This window comes from Trachinotus anak, unplaced genomic scaffold, assembly GCF_046630095.1.
Source record: "Trachinotus anak isolate AG129_WGS33_773 ecotype Australia unplaced genomic scaffold, CSIRO_AGI_Tana_v1 ptg000015l, whole genome shotgun sequence".
Taxonomy (NCBI): domain Eukaryota; kingdom Metazoa; phylum Chordata; class Actinopteri; order Carangiformes; family Carangidae; genus Trachinotus; species Trachinotus anak.
The window spans coordinates 9,868,415-9,891,049 of NW_027273866.1; the positions used below are offsets into that span (position 1 = coordinate 9,868,415).

At 40.8% G+C, this 22,635-nt stretch overlaps 2 protein-coding genes across 2 annotated transcripts in view; one reads left to right on the forward strand and one right to left on the reverse strand.

Annotated features, from left to right (window-relative positions):
• hadhab (hydroxyacyl-CoA dehydrogenase trifunctional multienzyme complex subunit alpha b) overlaps positions 1 to 3,093 on the reverse strand; it is a 7,463-nt gene extending 4,370 nt beyond the window's left edge. Inside the window, exons 1-8 of the mRNA XM_071497535.1 lie at positions 2,936 to 3,093; positions 2,149 to 2,190; positions 1,919 to 1,989; positions 1,703 to 1,836; positions 1,324 to 1,462; positions 1,114 to 1,233; positions 366 to 468; positions 73 to 195 (exon numbers count right to left, since the gene is read on the reverse strand). Of these exons, the coding sequence (XP_071353636.1) occupies positions 73 to 195; positions 366 to 468; positions 1,114 to 1,233; positions 1,324 to 1,462; positions 1,703 to 1,836; positions 1,919 to 1,989; positions 2,149 to 2,190; positions 2,936 to 3,002 (799 nt within the window). The 5' untranslated portion in view covers positions 3,003 to 3,093. The remainder of the gene's footprint in view (positions 1 to 72; positions 196 to 365; positions 469 to 1,113; positions 1,234 to 1,323; positions 1,463 to 1,702; positions 1,837 to 1,918; positions 1,990 to 2,148; positions 2,191 to 2,935) is intronic.
• A 2,013-nt stretch (positions 3,094 to 5,106) lies between these two features.
• On the forward strand, positions 5,107 to 22,288 carry rps6ka5 (ribosomal protein S6 kinase, polypeptide 5). The gene is made up of 17 exons (XM_071498100.1): positions 5,107 to 5,402; positions 8,614 to 8,685; positions 8,870 to 9,088; positions 9,285 to 9,400; positions 9,517 to 9,618; positions 9,952 to 10,035; positions 10,199 to 10,302; positions 10,399 to 10,549; positions 10,745 to 10,906; positions 12,259 to 12,384; positions 13,649 to 13,782; positions 14,772 to 14,865; positions 15,812 to 15,982; positions 16,304 to 16,495; positions 18,344 to 18,503; positions 19,445 to 19,608; positions 20,303 to 22,288. The coding sequence occupies exons 1-17, from the start codon at positions 5,333 to 5,335 to the stop codon at positions 20,606 to 20,608; spliced, it is 2,427 nt and encodes an 808-aa protein (XP_071354201.1). The 5' UTR covers positions 5,107 to 5,332; the 3' UTR covers positions 20,609 to 22,288.
• Positions 22,289 to 22,635: the final 347 nt, after the last annotated feature.

Below are 22,635 nucleotides of genomic sequence, written 5' to 3' on the forward strand. Positions count from 1 at the left end.
CTTTTTATTAATTCTGAAACAAACTCAAGTGACTACACAGTCAAATACTCAATAAATGGAGCACCAACTTACTCTGCATCGTGCCTTTCTCTTTGCGGAGAGGGATCTTCTTGCTGACGATACCTCTGGCACATTCGATGGCAACTTCCTCGAGGTAGTCTATCGTTCTTTCCTCTGGACTCTTCAGGCCAGGTCCTAGAGTACAAGCAGAAATAATCATTCTTAATCATTTTCATCATAAATACTAACTCATGCACAGTGCAATACTGACCAAAATGCACTGATTACAACGTGTGCAGGTGGTAATACTTTAAAATGACCAATTTTAATTTTTAATTATATGTGAGTGAAGATGAACTTTTTACCTAGAGGGTCTACAAGCTGGTCAACGAGCCCCATCTTCTTGGCTTTATCTGCTCGGATATTTCTTCCTGTTAACATCATGTCAAAGGCACCGGGCAGACCAACCTGAAAGTAATAAAACAAAACATGTGTAAACTGATCTATTATCAATACTAAGAGAGTGTTGTGCTGTGTATAGTTCACAAAAAAGATACATTAATAATATATTTTTTCTCCAAATTATGGACATAAGTTATATTGCAGTTGGCCATAATCCTGTGCTTTGAAGGACAGGGCTGTTGAAAACTAGACATGATGGGCAGGGGGGGTAGTAATCTCTTTGCAGAGTAAATGACTTAAGCCAATTATGTGCATTTTGCAGATTATTTGCATTAAAGCCTAGCCCTTTGAGGTCTTCTCCTGATGCAACTAACAATTTATAACTACTAGCGGAAGCTTTCCACTTACAATGCTCTGCATCATCCTGCATACTGTATGACTTTTGTACTTAATTAATAAGCAAGTAATCAAAACATGACACAAAAAACAATACATGCACATAGCTATTTGGTTTAGTGTTGTTTATTATTTGATTTGCACATTGACATGAAAACATTTCAAGTGAAGACATTTTACCTGAGACAGACCATCTACAGTTGAAATATTGTCATGTCTATGTAGAAATTAAATGACACACAACCAGGAAGTAAACAGCAGTGTGCAGATATTATTCTAAATGGGGAAAAATAGGATTAAAATTTCAGTACTAACCATTTTGGGGAGTCTCTGCGTACCACCAGCTCCAGGTAAAAGCCCCAGCATTACCTCAGGAGTACCGAGAACTGTTTTCTTGCTCTTTGTGGCAATTCTGTACTGGCAGGCGATGGCAAACTGAAATGCAAAATGAATGATTAGATCTCAAATTTATTATCAAATATTTTTAATGTAGTCAAACATATATTGCTGAAATATTATTGTTACCTCTAAACCTCCTCCTAAGCAAGAGCCATTGATGGCAGCAACGATGGGCTTTGGAGATTTTTCAATCAGCTGGAACATCTTCTGCCCCTCTTGAGAAAGTTTGGTGACCTCTTCTGCGCTGTTGCAGGCCTGGATCATACTGTAACAGATGTAGAGTATATGAAGAGACATCCAGAAAATCCAATACATGAGAAACCGCTTTAACATTTCATTCAGAGACTGAGAAAGAGCTTCATGCCAAGGGGGTGGAAGATCCATTTTTTAATTTCAGATAATCAACAAAACTGTACACTGTACAATAAATAACAGAAGTCACATTACAAGACTAAAGAGCCACACATATCAAACCAGGCAGTGGATTTAAGAAGGTTTCACTTACTTAATATCAGCTCCTGCAATGAAGCATCCAGGCTTTGACGAGATGAGGACAGCACTTTGAACAGCATTGTTGGCCCACACTTCATCCATTACCTCTGCCATCTCCTTTTGCATTTGGACTGACAGGGTGTTAACCTGAAGGGAGAAATCACCATTAGGTTCACATCTCATCCCGGAAGTGAAAACTGTCAGATTTCATTTTTAAATCAGCTCCCACCTTGGAGCTTGGGTCGTTGATCCGTACAACAGCAACATCGCCCTTGACTTCATAGTTCACATGTGTACGGGCTAAAAATAGAGGGAAGATAATGTGCAGTGAGAAAATAAATGTGTCAGGGTAACTTATTTTTAAACATTTACTATATAAAGAGTAATGATTTTTGGACAAGAGTGACCTATTTTAAATATAAACAGTACTATATAAATGTGAAGTGATTTTTGGATTACCTAACATGGCAGGAGCTACCGAGAAGGTGCGAAAATTATTGCCTGTGAAAAAAAAACAAACAATTAATTAAACAATACATAATTCTAGTCAGCGTTTGAACTTGCTTTATAAATCAAAAGCATTATATTAATGCCTAAAAACTGTATCCGAACAAAAATGTCCTCATACAACATACACATGACATGTATATGAGACGTGCACATAATATTGCCATGACCTCGGACGGTCTCGGCCATACTGTGCAATCCAGTGGAAAACGACCCTTCACCTAGATTCTCCGCCTACCATAGAGACACACTGAAGCCATCACAATGGCGAATGAATGGCACAAGTCTTTGTAAAAACCTCTATCTAAACTGTCAAAACCACGTCTAAACTGCCTCGACAGTGACATCGTACAGTCAAAAGTGGGAGCAAGACGTCTGGTTTAAAACTTTTATTTCCAGAGACACCCCTCCCTCCGCTGACTTAACTTGCGTTACTACGTAGCAGCCAGCTAGCTAGCATAGACAGCAAGTTTGCACCTAAGTTTAAAACAAAAAGTACCACAAAAAAGTAATGCACATTTTTTGGCAAGCTTTCAATGAGATATATGTTTGCTGAAAAAACAAAACGACCGTGTTTTACGATGAGTTACCACACACTTCTGCATAATTGTTCGTGGCTAAGAGCTACACTGCCAAGCTAATCAGCCCTCTACAGGACTTGGCATACACCGTGCTTTCTGTGTCACCCTACGCGCTGGTTTTCTTTACACTTGAAAAACCAAACACATGCAGTTTCTACCTGTGAAGAGGGCATATCTTCTTGATGTCAATCTGGACAGAACACCAAGGGCTCGAACACCAGCCATCTTGGGAGCGGAGGTCAGTCAGCTGCGGCTCACAGTGAAGCTAACTAGCACGGTGTCTGTGTGCTATCATTGGTAAGAAAGCAAGATCGGTGACTCTGCGCTACTTCCTGAAAACCGCATCAATCGGACCGGACGCTGATTGGTGTTCATTAAAAGAACCGCACGCCATTGGCTGACTCCGAGGAACTCGCAGCTCATTGGATGTTCAAAGACTACAAAAAAATTATTCTTAACTCGGCCACTTCCCGAAACCTGTCATGAAATGAAGAATCCCTTTTTTTCACCCCCGTGGTGTTCCAATAAATTTTCCTAAATATTTTTTTTCAGGCAAATATAGGACACTGTTGTCATTGCAATCCGAATGTAAAAATAATTATTACACTAAATGAAAGCAATCGCAGCATGCTACCACAAGGTGGAGGCAGAAATCAGACTTCAAACTAAAAATGAAAAAGAGCAACGGATTTGGTAGATTAATGGCCTTCACATTCAGGGAAATGGTTTCATTTAACAGTCACTTATCTGGCTTTGCACTGATTTATGTGTAGGTTTTGGAAAGAGTGAGATAGATGCAGGGCAAATACCTTCTACACAACTGCAAGTTTGAAAAGGTAAAGCCTGGTTTTACAGCGTTTCTGCTATGAATTGTAACATTAAGAGAATCTCATCACAGTAAAAAATAAAAAGTTGTGGGGACCTATGGGAATGTAGAATTGAAATAACTGTATTTCATATTTGTAGGTTAGGTTAGATTCGTTTTAGGTTAGTTATTCTATTTTTTCCTAATTATGCATAATTATGTTTATGTTAAACTCTATTGATGAACCTTCACTTTGTTTCCTGTGCCCTCAAAAGAAGCAAAACTCAAATTCAGACTGTCTGCACTTCTTTTTCAAACATTACTGAATGTTTGAAAATGTGGATTACTGAAACTTTATTTGTCAGAACTCACTAGTTTTGTTTGTAGTTCTATCAAAGACACATATCAACTAATATTACACAAAAGCAAAAAAAGATATAAGGTGACACCCTGTGTACAAGTTGGTGAACTACATTAGATAGACCTCTCCGGGAAATGGCTCCCGCACATATACACAGGGTACACTGTAGCTGATTTAATGGTGAGTGTCCATGGATGGAAAGGGATAGTTATAGACTCACAGTAAAATTTGGTCTCCTTTTATCATGCAACCATTCATCACTAGCAGCACTTTGTATAGCAGATCAAAGCTTAAAAGCCTCAGTGTAGAATGAGCATGTCTCACAGTTGCCTCAAATGAAAACACTAACTGAAAATGACAACAACAAAAAAAAGAGAAAATAAACAAATCCACATAAATTGCGGTTTAATCATAATCTTGGTATGATCTCTGGTACCTCAGATGTTTTTACCTCAACTAACAGGAACTGATCATTCTTCCAATATGTTGTCTTTCTTGCCCAATAATTTAGTTTCATATCCCTAAATACATTTCACATAACAAAATGCCATCTGTTGGAAAATTTAAAGGCCTTTCATAAAAATAACTATTGTGGAAGTACAACCTGGCAAGTTGATGACTTAGTTGTCCTATGAACTAAATAGCACCTGTGTGGTAGTGGAAGAAGTAATGACATACTTTACTTAAGTAAAATGTATTAAGTGTTATATTATTGGTATATCATATAATTATTATCACCGATACAATACATTTTGTTTGTGAGATTTTGTTCTATAACTGTTAGAAAAATGTCATGGAATATGTAAAGTGATAAATGAAAATGAAAGTCCCTCAAAATTGTACTAAAATACAGTACTTCAGTGAAGTAACTTTGCGCCGGTGTCATTTTCTCAAATAAATCAAAACACACTAAACCACAGTTTTATTATATTTACCATTATATTTTATTATTTGGAAGTCTCTTTTTATGTGCAACTGATTGCACTTAAATTTTTACTGTTCTGACCTTTGACTCTGTGTTGTACGAGGCACATTTGAAGGCAGCACCAGTCTTTTGAGGAAGGCGGGATTATGTGTCGCTACCGCGGAAAGATCCAATCAGGGATCAGATTTTCACATAGCAACACCAATGAGCGAAGAGGGACTACCCTGGTTGCGAAGGTAGTGGTAGTTGTGGTGTGCTGGTGGAAGCAAGTGTTTCCTTTGGGCTTGCTGGGTGCTAGGTTTGGTGACAACATTTTGACTATATATCGCTCAAGTTTGGCGCTTAACTCACAGGCGTTTAATTCTCCTGCTGTGTATTTTAGTTTCTGCATGTTCCTGTTGCAAAGTCGCTTGCGAGGTGATCCTAACACTGCCTGAAAAGCATCTCTGAAGCACGAAATTACGATGCCATCCCCGATGGAGGGATCTTCCAGAGAAGGTGACCTGTTTACTGTGAAACACGAGCTGAAAAATGGTAAGTTGACTGCGAACTGGTTAAACTCTTAAACATAAACATTTTTACTTGGCATTTTATCTTTTGGAGACACGTGTCGGGGGAGAAACGTTAGCTGGATAGCTTTGGAGGAGCAACTGTCACTGTCAATGGGCGTTCATAGTGAGCGCTAACATTAACGTTACTCAAGTCCAAAAATGGCAGAGGAAGGCTAACGTTAGCCGACTGTCCCCATTACTTGTAACGTTACTGCTAACTCACGCAAACTGTTACCTAACCATTTCACTAACGTTAGCTAAGTGCCACTTAATAACCGCGACCAACCCAGGTAATAACATTAGCTTAAGCCAGTTGTTAACGTGTAACTAGGCGAAATCGGACCATCGACAGAGATCTCACCAAGTTTATGCCACTGTCAACGCCTTAACTTAGCATTAATTGGTAAATGGGTAGGTTTTCCTGTTATTGCCTGGATTTGTTAGCGGTCACTGCTAACTTCTTCGTAGCCAAGGAGGCGCAAACACAGCTGCAGTGCTGTCAAGTCACAAAAGCTAAGGTTACCCTGGTTTCAGTCTGCATATTATACAGAGATGTTCCTCAACTGTTGTAATAATGACAGACAGGAAAATGTGTTTGTTTCTTGGTTGGCCTTGTTAACTTTACACTATTGTATATACAGTATACTATAAACTAATCTATACCATCCAAGGTTAAACTGTGATGTTGTGGATCTGAATCTTGCTGGCTTTGGTTTTTGTTGGAATCAGTTAAATGAATGGTGGTAGGAGGGGAAGTAGTATTGACATGCAGCAGCAGCAGCAGCAGCAGCAGCATCTCAAAACATGACTCTAAAAAGAATCAACAGCCAGTACAGTTCTAGTTACTATTACGATTTCAGATTTCAGATTGTTGAGTAGAGTGTTGAGTCTTTCTGATTTAATGCAGAGGGCTGCTGGATGAAGTTGGACACTGCTTCAGCTGTAACTGGTTTATAATAACACAGTGCCGCTGTTCAGGCTGCAACATGACTATGCTGCACCCCCATTTACTGCCCTGCCCTAAATATGCAGTCTGTCTAGTTGTCAGTGGTACTCCTGTTTCTGTGATAAATTTCACACAGCATTTTAGCTGTTCAACTTCACCCTACTTTGTACCCTTGCAGTATTATTTGACCCAGTGGAGACAATATAACAATACAAAAGGATAAACATACCAAACTAAACTCTTACAGAACAGGTCAGACTTTAACATATTTTTTCAAATAGGTTCACCCTCTTTAGCAAATAAGCAAAATCAAGGTGATCAGTGTGCCTTTCTGTCCTAACCTTCCTGCGAGATAGCAAGCATTTTTGCTTGCAAAATAAAAATATACTACAGTGAATGGACATTGCTATAGTTTCCTAAACTGAGTAATCTAAGACATGGTTATATTGATGCTTTACACTATAAAAGGTGTTAAAGGATGACTATTGATATTCAATTGTAATTTTTTGATTTGACGAACATAGATTTTTCCCTCGTGTAAACTGAAGAAGTTCCTCTTGTCTAGCAGTAAGGCATCATCTGGTCTGACACCTCTGTCAGTCTATTAATAAACACCGAAATCAAACTTGGCCTTGGCGGGGTGAGCTTCACAAGGGTGTTATGCAATCTGAACCTCTGACCTTAAATTTGAAGGACAGTGTTGTTGTTTTGAAATGACTCGGTATGCACTTGAATTGGCTAATAGTTGCAGCATTTCTTCTCTTGCGTTTAACAGGAGAAACATGCATAGATGAAATCAGCCGCTTCAGTTGCTTGGAAGCCTATTTCCAGAGTGTGAGACAGAAGGAATGCATTCACTACAATGGCTATGCATGTGTAAGAGTGTGCTATGTTCAGTCAGCTGAACTGGGAGACCATGAGTAGTAGAAACGAGAACTCAGTGACAGCGTTTGCTGAATTCACTAAAGAATTTTGATGGAGGAAGATGACCTTTTGCTGGTTAATGTAGCATGCTTGATTGCAGTTGCATGGGAGATTGTCTTTTACTATTGGATGTTTGAATTAAGAGGAGCAAGTCAGCTTTTTAGCGCAAGGCTTGTTTTTTATTTATATGAAGGAAGTCCACATATGCACATATTCTCTGCAGTATTTGCACGTTTTTACAATTAAGCAATGTCACCATTGTAGGATGCCTGTCGGTACCAGTGTGCTGATGTTGACCATGCATTCAGTTTAACCACCTAGACGGTCTTAACCGACCCAGTGTTTTAAACTGCTGAGCCTCTAGTTCAAGCACTCCTACCTTTTTAGTTTTAACTTTGCTCTAAGCAACATGACTGAGAGTCTCTTTGCATCAAAATACAATGAAACATTATTAATGTCGGCACCAAGACAAAAACTATAGAGAACCATGAGGTGATATGATTTGCCTCCTGGTGGCCATGCAAGGTCCGCAGCTGTTGGAAACAACAGTTAAAAACAGGTGATCAGTTTCAAATGTATTTTCAACTTGGCTTTCTAAACAGTACTCAATAGACCAGCAAAACGTCTTCATGGATTTGGACCAGAGGCTGATCTGAAATGTCAGCTCATTAGCTCAAGCTTCTTTTCACCTTTTTATCATTTAGGAGCAGGAACAGCTACACTGTAGAGGAGCAAGATTAAAGGAGGTTTAAAGACCTAACTTTTTTTTATATGAACCAGACGCTACATTTTTATAGTACAGTCTGCATCTACAACTCGTACCTCTTCAGATCTTTAATGTTGTAGATTTACTATGTAGTATTTTGCCACCATTAGAGAATGGCAGTTAGTTGTCTAATTCGGCACCAGTGATGGTTGGTGGGAGATTTATAATGCAACTGCAAACAGCGACTGCAGTCACAAACATGCTCAGTGTTTGTGACTGCAGTTTATATTCACTCTCAGTGCCGTGAATATAAACATACATTGTCCCAGATTAGCCTCAGGTGATCAGTCAGAGGTAAAATACCTGATGTGGAGCAGGGACTTTCCAGGTCAAGCTACTCATTGCTATGACATGGTTTTGTAGAGATGTAAAATACACTGAACCTTCATGGCCAAAAGTGCAATTTGCTGATATATTATTTGGTTATTTAATTTTATTAGAGTATCTGTGTATTTTGTCATTCAAGCCACTTCTGTTATGTTGTATGAACTGAGTAATTAAAAGCATCTGTTATTGTGTTGTTTTTTTTTTTTTTTTTTACTTCTGTTCTGACTTCAGCCAACCTGACGGGCCATGTAGAGAGAGTGGGCATTGAAAACTTTGAGCTATTAAAGGTGCTGGGCACAGGAGGTGAGTAAATCTATCTTCCTCTGTTGAACAGAACGTGACATTCGCACGATGGTGTGCATGACAGTCTGGCATCCGAGGTTGTGTGTTTTTAGAATAGATAAAAGCTTGCAACCAGTCATTTCTGTTAGATCCTCTTTTCTTTTTTTTTACGCTGAGCTTTGCTCTCTGTCTGTTTAACCACCAGCATACGGCAAAGTGTTCCTGGTGAGGAAAGTGAGTGGTCATGATGCAGGCAAGCTGTATGCCATGAAGGTTTTGAAGAAAGCCACAATTGTACAAAAGGCAAAGACTGCTGAACACACACGAACAGAGCGCCAAGTGCTGGAGCACATCCGCCAGTCTCCATTCCTCGTCACACTTCACTATGCCTTCCAGACGGATACCAAGCTGCACCTCATTCTTGGTGAGGATATTTTTCACATTTCTACTTTGTGTTATGTTTATACTAGTAAAATAAATGGTTATTGATTATCATTAATCCAGTGAAATGAACCGATTTTAAGCAGCTGGATGAATCTGTATGAACAACCATTAGAAAAAATGAATCTACTTTTATTATTTTGGATGAAACATGGCATGCATTATATCTTTGATTACAGATTATGTCAATGGTGGGGAGCTCTTCACTCATTTGGTGCAAAGGGTGCGATTTAAGGAGCAAGAAGTAGCCCTGTACAGTGGAGAGATTGTGCTGGCACTGGAGCATCTACACAAGGTAACCCTCAGATTCAACACAGTCTGACTGTTTTGTCTGTTGAGAAGTTATCTATTGCTGTTTACAGGCTTTATCTTTCACATGTCATTGCCCCCTCTGTCGTTTTCTTGCCGCAGCTTGGTATCGTCTATCGGGACCTGAAACTTGAGAATATTCTGCTGGATTCAAATGGTCATATAGTTCTCACAGATTTTGGCCTCAGTAAGGAATTTGATCAGGTACAGTATGTCTCAATGCAATGTATTAAAATGTCTTAATCCCTAAATGTCTAGGCAAGGAGTGCAACAGCTGTTGGAATTTATAATCAAACCTAATATTAATAGTCTGTTCCTTTAAAAGGTTTTGAAAAAGAAAAACAGAAAACAACAAAAAGTGTTTTTTTCTTTTTCCCTTAAAGTAAATATAGAGAAACACTCTGATTTGACAGCAGATTTTTCATGGGCATTTTACAAAATCCAGAGACTAATATCCTCTGTATTTTGTGTCACATTTGGCTTCTAAAATGTGTCTATCGATGCCGTTGTGTGTGTTTTTTTTTTTTTTTAAAACAGGTGGAAAGGGCTTTCTCAGTGTGTGGCACCATTGAATACATGGCTCCAGAGATTGTGGAGGGAGGAGAGTCTGGACATGACAAGGTAATTTGTAGTTTTATGTTTTATGCCGTCGTCTGTTTGATCCAATCAAGCAGCCCACACTTCCCTTCTGTTCTCCTGCAAGTGCAAGCGCTCCAGTGAGATTTCTCTTTCATTCTGTTTAGTCTAAGTCACGGGTAGGTGCTTTTCCTTTTATGCATTCCAGGCAGTGGACTGGTGGAGCCTCGGCGTTTTGATGTACGAGCTTTTGACTGGCGGATCACCCTTCACAGTTGATGGAGATGAGAACTCACACACAGACATTGCCAAGTATGGATTCTCCGTGCTCACCAGCCACAGTATTCAGCTAGACCTCAGTTATAATCACTCTACAAGCACTGACCATGTCTGTCTCACATGTCACAGGAGGATTTTAAAGAAGGATCCTCCTTTCCCCAAAGATATGGGACCACTGGCCAAAGACCTCATCCAGCGACTCCTCATCAAAGATCCAAAGAAGAGATTAGGCTCAGGTCCTGATGGAGCAGAGAATGTAAAGAAACACCCTTTTTACCAGGTGAATCCCATTGCCTGTCTCGAGTATTTCACAATGTTTAGAAAAACTAAACAGCAGGGTGGCCTGTAACGAGACATAATGGGGCCGCTGTCAGTGAGCAGCTTTTAGAAAAACTGGGTGTTTGTATAAACTTTGTTAATAAGGATCGGGACAGACCAGACCAATATTTCTCTTTTCTTTAAAAACTCACTTTAGAAAATTAACTGGGAGGACTTGGCCGCAAAGAAGGTGCCTGCTCCATTCAAGCCAGTGATTCGGGATGAGCTGGACGTCAGCAACTTCGCAGATGAGTTCACAGAGATGGACCCCACCTACTCCCCCGCAGCTCTGCCTCAGAACTGTGACCGCATCTTCCAGGTGGGAGAGAAGGAAGGGATGTTACTATTTTTTTTGTTTTTTTGTTATTGTGACTCATGGTTTTGTTGTTTCGAGACAGGAATATCCCTCTGTGCTCCTTGCAGGTCATTGCACAGGACAACACTGATATTTGCATCCGTTTGGTGCTGATGTTTGTCTGGGCTTTGGTTGCAGGCAGAGTGAAATGTTGACACGGATGAAAAATCGCATTATACATTATCCACTTTTTGTCTGTGACTATATTTGACATACTCCACTGCAATTGAAGTAATCAAGTGAAGTTTTGAATGTCCTCAAAAGGTTGCTGTAAGTCAACATGAGTCTGTCTGTGTGCATTGGTATTCAAATTGACTAAAGGGTCTTTTATTGAAGTAATTGCTGCCATATGCAGCTCTTATTGAAGTAACAGATGTGAATGACTATTTTTGATGTAGCTTTGAACCATAATATGGCCCACAACTCCGTGCCAGCTGATGGCTGTCTGATGTATTGCATGAAATTTCAACTCTGATTGCCTTCTGGATCCTTGAGCTTGGTAGATCAATAGATCCATTAACGGGCTTCTCTCATGGAATAAAAGGTTACACTTTGAGAGCATCACCACGTCTGTCTCGGTTACGCCTTCAGTCTTTGATTGCCAACTTCATCTTGGCTTTTTTCGCTCTCAGCTGCCATTCACATAGTCTGAAATTTTGTGGTCTTTATAATTTGCAAGCCTAGCAATCTCTGAGATAACGACAGCAATCCCAATTTTAAACCGTGCACTTGCTCCCCTACAGTGCCTCACAAAACAAAATTAAAATTGCATTAAGAGCGCCAAGATGTAATTTCACAGCAGAGCAATCAAATATTCAAGCCCGGCAATTTAGGGCATCTCATTCATTCAGCATCCATCCTTCCGTCCATCCGTGGCTGTCACTGCATACCACACAGCTGTGTGTGTGCGTTGGTGAAAAAGGGAGTGAGAGATTAATGCCAGCTCAAAGCTCTGGGCTTCTCACAGCTGGAATTATGCAGGCAACGCTTCACAATGACAGGTCTAACAATAGGAACAGCTGGACAGTCGCTGTCACTCATAAATTAACTGAATTGGGCTTATTGTGGAGCTGACAGGCTGGTTTGGCATAGAGACATTTGAATAAAAATGCACAACAATTTCAAGTTACACAGTAAACATGGGAATATATAAAACACATTAAGTGTCTATAAAGGTCTGTGATACGAAAATGCTGCAGTTTGTTCTTGCAAACTGCATCACTGGAAGTTTCCTTTTCCTCTGTCGAGCCCTGGCTTTATGTCTTTGTAAAACGTAAACATCAGAGAGCACAGAGTTTATGTGTTTCTCTGTTCAGGGCTACTCTTTCATGGCCCCCTCCATCCTCTTCAAGAGGAATGTGGTGATGGATGACCCTGTCCAGCTGTGTGGGGGCTCTGAGAGGCCAGGCTCTGCTGCGGTGGCCCGCAGCGCCATGATGAAGGTAAGATAAATGGACTTGGATTCCCCTGCACAAACACACTTAAGCTAATGGCTGCTGTCACAGACAGATGAGTTTTTTCCTTTCTCTCCATTCCACTAAATATTTTTTCTACTGTACTTGTTTAACTGCACTCAGATCCAGTTTTCAGCCTGTTCATTCAGTGAATTTTGTTCATGAATCCACTTGTGTACTGTACCTGTGCAACTTAGTGCTTTTTTACTATTTTGCTTTTGAGTGCGTTGCTTTTTCTGCTTCCTCATTTAGTTTCAGGCTTTCTCGACATCCTTTCTACCTGCTGGTGTAGATGTGTTCTGCTGATTTAAGTAATATGAAGTAGAGCTGTTTCAAAAACTTTACCGTTTTCAAGATTTCTTATCTCATTTGTAAAATGGATGATTGGGCTGTAAATAATCATCATCATAATTTGTATTAGTCCAAATATTAACCAAGGTGTGATTTAAAGAAAGGGGAAGTTTCAGTTTCAGTTAAGCTTTCAGGTAACAGGAGTTGATCAGAATTGCAATAAAACTTCAGCCCACTGCGCTTTATCGGTTCTTATGGCGTTTCTTGTCTCAAACAGGAAGCCAGTTAAATATCTTGTCTTGTCTCGTCTTGTGGTAATTTTCAAGACCTCAATTCACATCTGGATATCTAGATTTGTTGCTGTCTACATTTGCCATTTCCACATTTCTCTTTTCAAATGCTAGTAAATTTTGATCACATTACACAACAAGAGAAGTTTCTGGGTTCCTCATAAAATCCTTTGTTCCCACTGCCATCAGACTGTTCAACGCCTGAACCAGACACACAACAAAATGGGAACTTAAAAAAAGATAATACAAATGCTGAATATATGCTTCCAGATTATACTTAAATTCAAGAAACCATGATAGAAACACATACAGAAGTTGTGTCTTTATGTGGACGAGGGAACTAGAACATGGTACCATAAGAAAAATTTATTGAGGACATGACCTTTATATTATAAGTAGTTATTTCTACCATGACCATAAACTGTTTGCTAGGGGTCCAGTTACTAATGTAACTTGTAAGCCAAGTACCATTTGCCTACATTAAAGTATTCTCCATAGAGAAGACAAAGGCAGACAAAGAGCTGAGGTCCTATATTCAAATAAATGGTGGATTAATTTGTTCTGAGTGTGTGAAAACTGTACTTATTTACTCAATATAAAACGCACAAAAAAAAACCCATTTCACTTGAAAGACATAATAACTCCATTTGGTCCACTCTCCTCCTCCACAGGACTCCCCCTTCTACATGAGTTATGAGATGGACTTGAAGGACAGCGCTCTGGGAGAAGGTAGCTTCTCCATCTGCAGGCGGTGCACACACAAGAAGACTGGACAGAAATACGCGGTCAAAATTGTCAGCAAGAGGTACGAGCTTGCAGCCTGCTCACTCAGATGTGTTTGTCATCATAGATCCTTCTGGCTCTGTGCAGTGTTTATTGTTTCACTGGTTACATCAGATAGCAGCGCTGCTCGTCTCCATGGCAGAAATCAGTCTGTTGTCAACCAACTCTAAACAAAATTCTTAAAAAATATGATATTAGAAATGTACTGTTAAACTAATGAATGTAAAATAATTTCATAATTTGACTTGATTACATAATTTCTCGGGTTTAAGGTTGCCAGATGTTGGTTAAATACAAATAACTGTAAATACAACCTCTGCCCACAACCAAGGTTGTTTTTGTTGGCAACTGCTACAAAATAAGCTTTGATCCTGTGCGTTGACTACAGTCCTACACTGCACTCCTACACCTCTCTACTGACTGTGTGGCACCAAATATTGTGGCTCTGATAAGAGTGAGCCTCTGCGGGGCAATACTCCTGACACACACACATGCTCCTTAAATCCAGACGGGGATGTCAGCGAAGTAAATCACGCTTCACTCACAGCCCCAGTATGTTTTCTAACCCTGCATTAGTTATACTTTCTTCATGTCTAAATCAAAAAGCAGTGGGGTTGCAGAACAGCAAAACTGCACCTAAAAATTGATAGAAATGCCTCTGAAACGAAAAAGTGGATTGTGGGAAACAGCCGAACAGAAGAAATGCCAACCCCACACAACCCATTGTATTATCAAAAAATGATGTTGTACAAATGTCATACTAAAGGTAAATGGGTGATTGGTACATCAGCTGGGGATACTTTTCTCCCTACTCACGTCTTTTTCTAAAACCTGCTTTTGCTTAAAGAAAATCTTGGTGCATTTTACTGACTCATATGTGATGTAAAGTCAGTTTGGACCAAAATGCCAATTGAAAACCTGTTAAAGGAGACAAAAACACTGCCCTCTGAAAAGTCAGTTGTGTGTATTTTTTGTGACAGTTCTCTGTCTTTCTGCTTGTGTTTGCTGCAGGATGGAAGCACAGACACAAAGGGAAATAGCAGCCCTGAAGCTGTGTGATGGTCACCCTAACATTGTCAAGTTACATGAAATTTACCACGACCAGGTAAGGTTCATCTCATCACTTACATTTGCCACCATAACTTCTGTTTTGCATGGTTCTCTGTGAAGCCTGTGGGGACTGCAGCCTTATTAAGTCCTGGAAGTGGAACAAGGCAGATTAATGGGGATGCTGGAAGCCCTCGAGGTCTTTTCTCTATCTCCTTACGTAGTGTCCCATAAACATCTCTACGTGTGCTCGATATTTCACACCAAACGTATTTTTAAACTGCAGCTGTACAAACGCCCATTTTGTGCTACTGAATAAAAAGAACCTACATTCACTTGTGTTGCTAATTGAGCCGCACACTCAACCCCAAACTAAGTGTGCACATGTTCCAAATGTAGCTTACCTCGGTTATTGGGAAGGTGTGTCCCTGTGTCTGACTGTGCACAGGTTCATTAGCCCCGGCTCTTCAAGCCCAGGAGCACCACTTTAGTCCTGATGAGCTCAGTGGGGTTATTACTGTATCTCAGAGGCCTGTGACCCAGATCAAAGCGGCGCTGCCTCGCTTCGCCTCAACCGAGTCCTGCCTTTGTTCCCCAGACCCAGCACTAATGAGAAACGCTCCCCCGCTGCCCAGACACATTATTCCCTTCCCACTTTGTTTGGCTCCTTTCACTTTTACTCAATACCATTATGGTTTGATCTTACCCCCATGGGATTGGGGATGGGCTGTTTTTGCTTTACTTATTATGCAACAAAAAATATTCCTATCCAGTGTTTCACACGTTTACATTCAGCTCTTTTAAAACTTGCAGTTCAGGCTATGAGAGCAAGATTGATGATACACTGGTTAACACAAACTTGTCAATATTTGTTTAATTGCAAATCTTACAGGAATGTTTGCACCCACTGCTTTTTCAGAGCAAGTGAAAGAATGAAGGCTGGGAACAGAGGTTGGTGAGAAATGTAAATATATATATTGTGTGTGTGTATGTGTTTGCTGTAGCTGCACACATACCTGGTTCTGGAGCTGCTTGGTGGAGGTGAGCTGTTGGAGAGGATCCGCAGAAAGCAGCATTTCAGCGAAACGGAGGCCAGCCGCATCATGCGCAAACTGGTGTCCGCCGTCAGTCACATGCATGACGTAGGAGTGGTGCACAGGGACCTTAAACCGGAGGTACTGGAAGTACACTCAGGGAGTAGAGATTCTATTGAACGTCTGAACACATTGTGTCTTTGTGACGAATACAGACAGACTGGATCATAAGCTTTTGAAAGAGAATTACTGTGTTTCTCTGAACCTTGTGTGATCTGTCGTGTTGTCATTCTGACTCTGCAATCTTCTACAAAACAAGAGTAAAATTGTTTCACCCTAACATGGGTCAAAAGTACCTGGTCAGACAAGTCTTGATGTCCAATTTAGTAAGCTCTTGAGTGCACCAGTTTTGCTTGGCAGAAAGAAATGATTGCTGTCCGTGTCTCGAATTGCCTCGCACAGAACCTGCTCTTCACAGACGAGAGTGAGAACTCCGAGATAAAAATCATAGACTTTGGCTTTGCTCGCCTCAAACCACCAGACAATCAGCTCCTGAAGACTCCCTGCTTCACCCTGCAGTATGCAGCGCCAGAGATACTCAAATACGACGGCTACGATGAGTCCTGTGACCTGTGGAGTCTGGGGGTCATTCTGGTGAGTGGCTGTGGGATGGCAGAGCCATCCCACTGAGCCGTGCTCAGGTTAAAACAATATACTGGTAACTGAACGGTCGTAGAAACATTCATAATTCAACTCAGTATTCTTCTTCGGGGAAAGAAACATATCAACACTCCTGCTTTTTAAAAATGACGGATATTTTATCTTACATCATTTTGAAAGTTAGAGCTTAAATTATTAGTGAATCAGTAACATACCAAAGTCTGCAAACATTTATACAAGGAGAACCTAATTCTTGTGTATTTGGAAATTAAAACATTGGCAGGATTAGACTGTCTGTTGGAAAAAGAAAATACAGTTGTCCCCGGGCTGCAGAAATTCAGTCTATTTTAACCTTTGAACCCAGTAAACAGAAGTGTAATATTTGATATGATGAGGATAAAAGTTACAGGATGCTATGAAAGAATAATTCTCCACATCAAAATTAAACGTTCACTTTGATGACACTGCTGCCACTCTAGGCAGCAGTGTCTAATAAGGGCTCTAATAAGGACTAAATAACAGATCATTGATTAGTCCTATTCAGGAACATCCCTGTTGTGACTGCATGATCTTAACACGCTTTCGACTCTCACCTTCCACAATGCCCCAGGAAAGTGACCTGATTATATAAATGTATAATTTATAAAAGTCTTTTGAAAATCCATAGCTCCAAGCTCCACTTTAAAGTTGTTTTTCATAATACTTTTAAGTGAAGCATTTCGAAATCCAAATTCATGTTTAATCATGAGCTCCATACACTGCTGATTTGTTGATGTTATCTAGTTTATGGGTTAAACATTTTGCCGCGAGCCATTCTGATGAAGCAATCAGCTGTTATTTTAACAGATTTTTGGCTGTGTGTGTGTGTGTGTGTGTGTGTGTGTGCATGTATGTGTGTGTATGTGTGTGCATGTTCTGGTTAATCTGTTTTGAATTATATTCATCTCCCTCTCATGCTCAGTACTACAACCCTTCAGGATCCTGTGGCGAGCTGACACAGTTTAACGTTCACCACAGAATTGATGAGCCACCAGCCCCGGCGCTCAGAGCTGGTTAACGCAGCGCTCATATGAAACGTTGCTTCCCGGTAGCGGAAATGTCATCCTAATTTAACTTTTTTCTGCGCGGAGGAGGAAAATTAAAAGGAGAGGTAGAAAGGAGGAGGAAAGGGTACACAGGGAGGAGGAGAGTTGAGAGAGAGATTTCTGTAGTTGGCCAGTCATCTGCACTGAGCCTTGTCTCTGTTGTGCAGCTTCGCACCGTCGCCCCCTGGGGGGATATGAGAGTAGTGTGCCTCATGGAGGTTTGATGAAATGGCTACTGACAAGCTGTGCACACAATGCCCTGGAAGCAAAGTGTGCTGAGACAGAGAGGGAGGGAGCGAGATCGGGGCACGACAGATCCTCTACTGCCAAAAGGGCTGTTCCCAACCACTGTCATTTTAATGAGAAATCTGAGGGCAGACGTAAGAAGGCCAAGGTGAGAGTATCCTGTTCATTCAGCTGAGCACAGACTGCTCTTCTGTTTTAGTGCTGGTTCAACCACGGTCAACAACACGCAGCATGACAATAGAGAAATGTGGACAGTCGTGATCGGTCAAGGGCTTTTTTAAAGCATGCTGTTATTCTGACAGTCGATGGGTTTTAACACTAATGCCCACTTACTTTCCCAGTTCGTTTTAGAAAACATGATATAAACAAAAACGAGCATGTAACATTTACTGCTCCATATTGAGCTCACAAACGATGTAGGTCAGATTCACACTGTAGATATTTCAGCCTGGAAACTGTGTGCGTTCCTGTTGTCTTGATAGCAGATTGTGTGGTTTTGCTCTGTTTGCAGTACACCATGCTGTCTGGCCAGGTGCCTTTTCAGTGTCAGGGGAAGAGCCTGACCCACACCAGTGCTGAGGAAATTATGAAGAAAATCAAACAGGGGGACTTCTCTTTCGAAGGAGAGGCCTGGAGAAACGTATCTCAGCAGGCTAAGGACCTCATACAAGGTGACTCGCTGCCAAACCTAGTGGCTTAAACTATGAAGAAGTTTTGTTTTTCACAAGATCGGATGTTATTTCATGTTAAGACTGCAACTTAGAGATACATTTTGTAGTATACTGTATATGTTTTAAGATGTTGGTGGTTATCACTCCATTGTAGGGCAATTAATTTACTAAATGAGTGTCATTCCAGAACTAAAGCCCCTTTTTCACTTGTCAAAAACCCCACAAAGCTAACAGCTAACCCGCTAACACTGGGTTTTTGTCTGCAGTGGAAAAGGGCACATCGGTATTCACACCCAGATCAAATGGCTCTGCAGTAGACTCAGGTCAACACACTAATTTCGTGCCCCATTTCCTGCTGCGACGTCGTTGAAAGCACAAACACTATAAACAGACCTGTCACCTGCCCAGCACGGTGCTGTTAAACTAGACACGCTGCTGCTACACTGCGCTCGGGGATAAAAGAGTGAGCTGCAGCCCCGAAATTAGTTTTCAAAACACACAAGAGGGCATGGCACATGACCATTGTGTTCTTGTACTCGCCATAAGTTTGCAGTGTACATGTTAGCTCATAGCCTTTAAAGGCTTTAATTTGCTTCGATCATAAAAATGACATCTATATTCCCATTATGAACATCAGCGTTTTATGTCATCTTCTTGCCTCTTTACCCTTTACAATTTTTACACACAACTAACGAGTACAACATTTAGGAATACGATTTTGGGACAGACGGGAGGTGCAATTATGTTTTGAATTTCACTAGTGGAGCTAACCATTTGTTTACATTTGGTTCACACACTAAACCTGTAACTCACAAAGTAGCTCACGGAGGCTGAACTGCCTGAAGAGGAAATCACTTCCTCTCTGTGGCTCACTCATGGCTCCCGTTTTCACCAGCGTATTAAGAGCACTAAAGGTAATTATCTGTGTCTCGTTCCTGCAGAACTGCTGACGGTGGACCCAAACAAGAGGATTAAAATGTGCGGCCTACGTTACAATGCCTGGCTCCAGGACGACAGCCAGCTGTCCTCCAACCCACTCATGACCCCAGACATTCTCGGCTCCTCCACTGCCTCCGTCCACACTTACGTCAAAGCTACTTTCAATGTAAGAAATGATGTTGGATGTCGGTCAGAGCTTTCTCAGCCTTTTGGCTCTCTCTTCAGACCGGCAACCTACTGCTGCTCATGACCTGTATCATTCTTCAACTGATCAACCTGAAAGATATAATCTCGACATTAACATTATTTTGCATGTATTATTGGGAGATTTATCCAAAATACAGGTGTCATTTATTGATTAATTGAGCTTTTCTTTGTCTTATGTGATCATAAATTATTAATCACCTAGTTTTTGACTACTATTTGAAGGCATCAGTTAGGACTTCAGGAAGTTGCCATAGGCGTATTTCACTATTTTCTGTCTTTTATGGATGCAACAGTTAGTTCATTAATCAAGAAAATAATAATGCTGCATCCGTTGTCCATGGCACTGTTTTAATCTGTATTTAATGCATGACAAAAAAAATTCTTTGCTAAAAACTCACTTGATAGAACAAATTGTAATTAAAACCTATGCAGAAGAGATGAGGAAAATAAAGAGATGCTATGACACTGACCTTATTAGCAGGTTGGGTGCCATGGTGAACTGATCGACATTAAATAAAGTTTCTTTGTCATTGTCATAAAAATTAAAGATAAAAGGATTGATAGAAATGGATCAGTGCATCCCCAAGAAAAAAAGAATAATTAAATGAAATCTTAATACCCCCCCCCCCCCCCCCCTTTTTTTTTTGTCCCAGGCGTTTAACAAATGTAAGCGGGAAGGTTTCCGCCTGCAGACAGTGGACAAGGCGCCACTAGCCAAGAGGAGGAAGATGAAAAAGACAAGTACCAGCACAGAGACCCGCAGCAGTTCCAGTGAGAGCACCCATTCCTCATCCTCCTCCTCCCAGTCTCAGGAGAAGAGTTTTCCAGAAGGCGATGCCAACCCGCAGCCCCCCAACAGCACTCCTCTAACCACTCCTGTCAACACCCCCGTGGCCCTGGGAACGGACTCTGAGATCCAACCAGTGCATCCAGCCTTTCACTTCTCAGAAGGACTGTGAGATAGCAAGAGGAACAGGGAGATTCAGACAGTTTCATGAACAGCAGGAAGGCTCTGACCGGTGTAAAGACAGCTCTCTTCTCTTTCTCTCTGTCCCTGGCAGCTCTCTGCCTCTGGCTCAATTGCATGGACGTCTGCACGTCTCCAAAACCAAGCATGCAGCAGGAGCAGAAACCGTCACCTCAGTATCAATCAATCAATCAATCAGTCAATCATCACTAGCAATAGCCTATCCCTTCCTTTCTCTTTCACTTTCACATACAGACTGTATGAATCAGGGACTGGACCAGGAAGAAGTTGTCACCGGTGTCCAAAATGAAAAGGGCTGCCCTACTGCCGCAGGTCCAGACAGACAATGGAGCGACACCTTCAGTCTCGTCACAAGATCACAGCTATGTCTGCTCCATTTACCTGTCTTTGTCGATGCCTCCAGAGGTTTTAAAGGGAAAAGTCATAGTGTTTACATCACGGACGCTTTGTATTTTTTTGTCAAAGGGAGAGAAGAAATGTGTGCTGCAGCATAACGTATCGTAACGTGGGTCCACTTCTCTTTTCCGGGAAGTCTGCAAGATGGAGCAGGGTATTTATATGTGAATTTTACAGACTGAAAATTATTTATGATAAGCTATATTGTTAACTTATTTATGGTTCAGACCCAACTGAAAAGAAATAATGGATACAGTGAGTCTTTAAAAAAAAAAAGATATTTTGTGTATGTGCGCGTGTTTCTCCCGATCAGCTGAAAAGACTGTTTCCACATAGTTAGATGGTTGTTCTTATCTCTTTGTAATATTCAGGCATCAGTGCTTCTGGTCAGATCTTGAGACACAGTTATGCAGACATTGTAAGATTATTATAGGCAAGATTAGCCACTGGTTAATGTTTGTTGAATTTATGTAACAGACTTTTAAAATGATTTATGGAGTCTGGTGAATTTTGGGATTCAATGGCATCTGTGTCCAGTGGTCAAAAAAAGCCAATTTCCTTACGTATAAGGATTAAAGCAGCAAAAGTGTAAACATCTTTTTGTAGAAACAACCAAATGTGGATTTAGTGTGTTCAGCCAAATCTGTGGTTTTATTGTTGTATGGGGAATACTGCTGCCTGAGGGGATGTAACCCCACAAGAAGAGCTAAATTAGGACTTCTTTTTGCCTCTGATGTGGGAGTACAACTGCTTCAAGACTCAGCACTGCTGCTGTTCCACATGGTCTGATCCTCAAGTCAGTATTTAGCCCAGCAGTGGATTTGCCTTTTGTGGTAGAAGACTTAATTGTCAGATTATCGCGACGACCAATTGGATTGAGCAGAATTTTCCGTTTGGAAAATACTGATCAGCTTAGTGCGAGGTGAATGCGTCAAGAAGTTTGAGGTTGAGTTTTGTGGATGCCAGGATGCCCAAGGGCAACTTTTAAGTGGCCTCCTTCTCTGATTAAACAAGATAAAATTATTCAGAGAAGGAAAAGTCTATGTGCCAAAAAATGCAGTGAAATGAAATGAGGGTCAGAGTTGGGTCTATGAGTTTAAGGATGGTGATACATTAGGATGTTTTAAGGCAATATAGAGCAAAAATCTGCCCCTTGTGTCACTGCCCTAAGTCTTAAAACTACTTTAGAACATCAACCCTTTACGAAAACATCAAGTTTCTGAGGACAGACCTAAAAAAAAACAAAACAAAAAAACACTCACTTTCAACATTGTCCCTTGCTCTATTTACCATGTTGTACTGCATGACTGGAATGGTGATCTTTGCACTGTGTGACAGCTCTCACTTTGAGGCAGAGTCCCCAGTCCCCAGTGCAGGATGTGAACTGAAACATCAGCCTCTTCTTTTCCTTTTTCCTTTTTTTTTTCAGATCCTTACTTGATTTATTGTGAGTTTTTTTTAACTTGCATATTTGAATATCCCCGATTTAATTCGGGACTTTGAAGTTATACTCTTTGAAGTGTGATGGATGTAAACACCAAAACCCCTTTTACAATAGCCTGAATATTGTCATGTCCCATGTTACAATGCCATGCTCTGTTA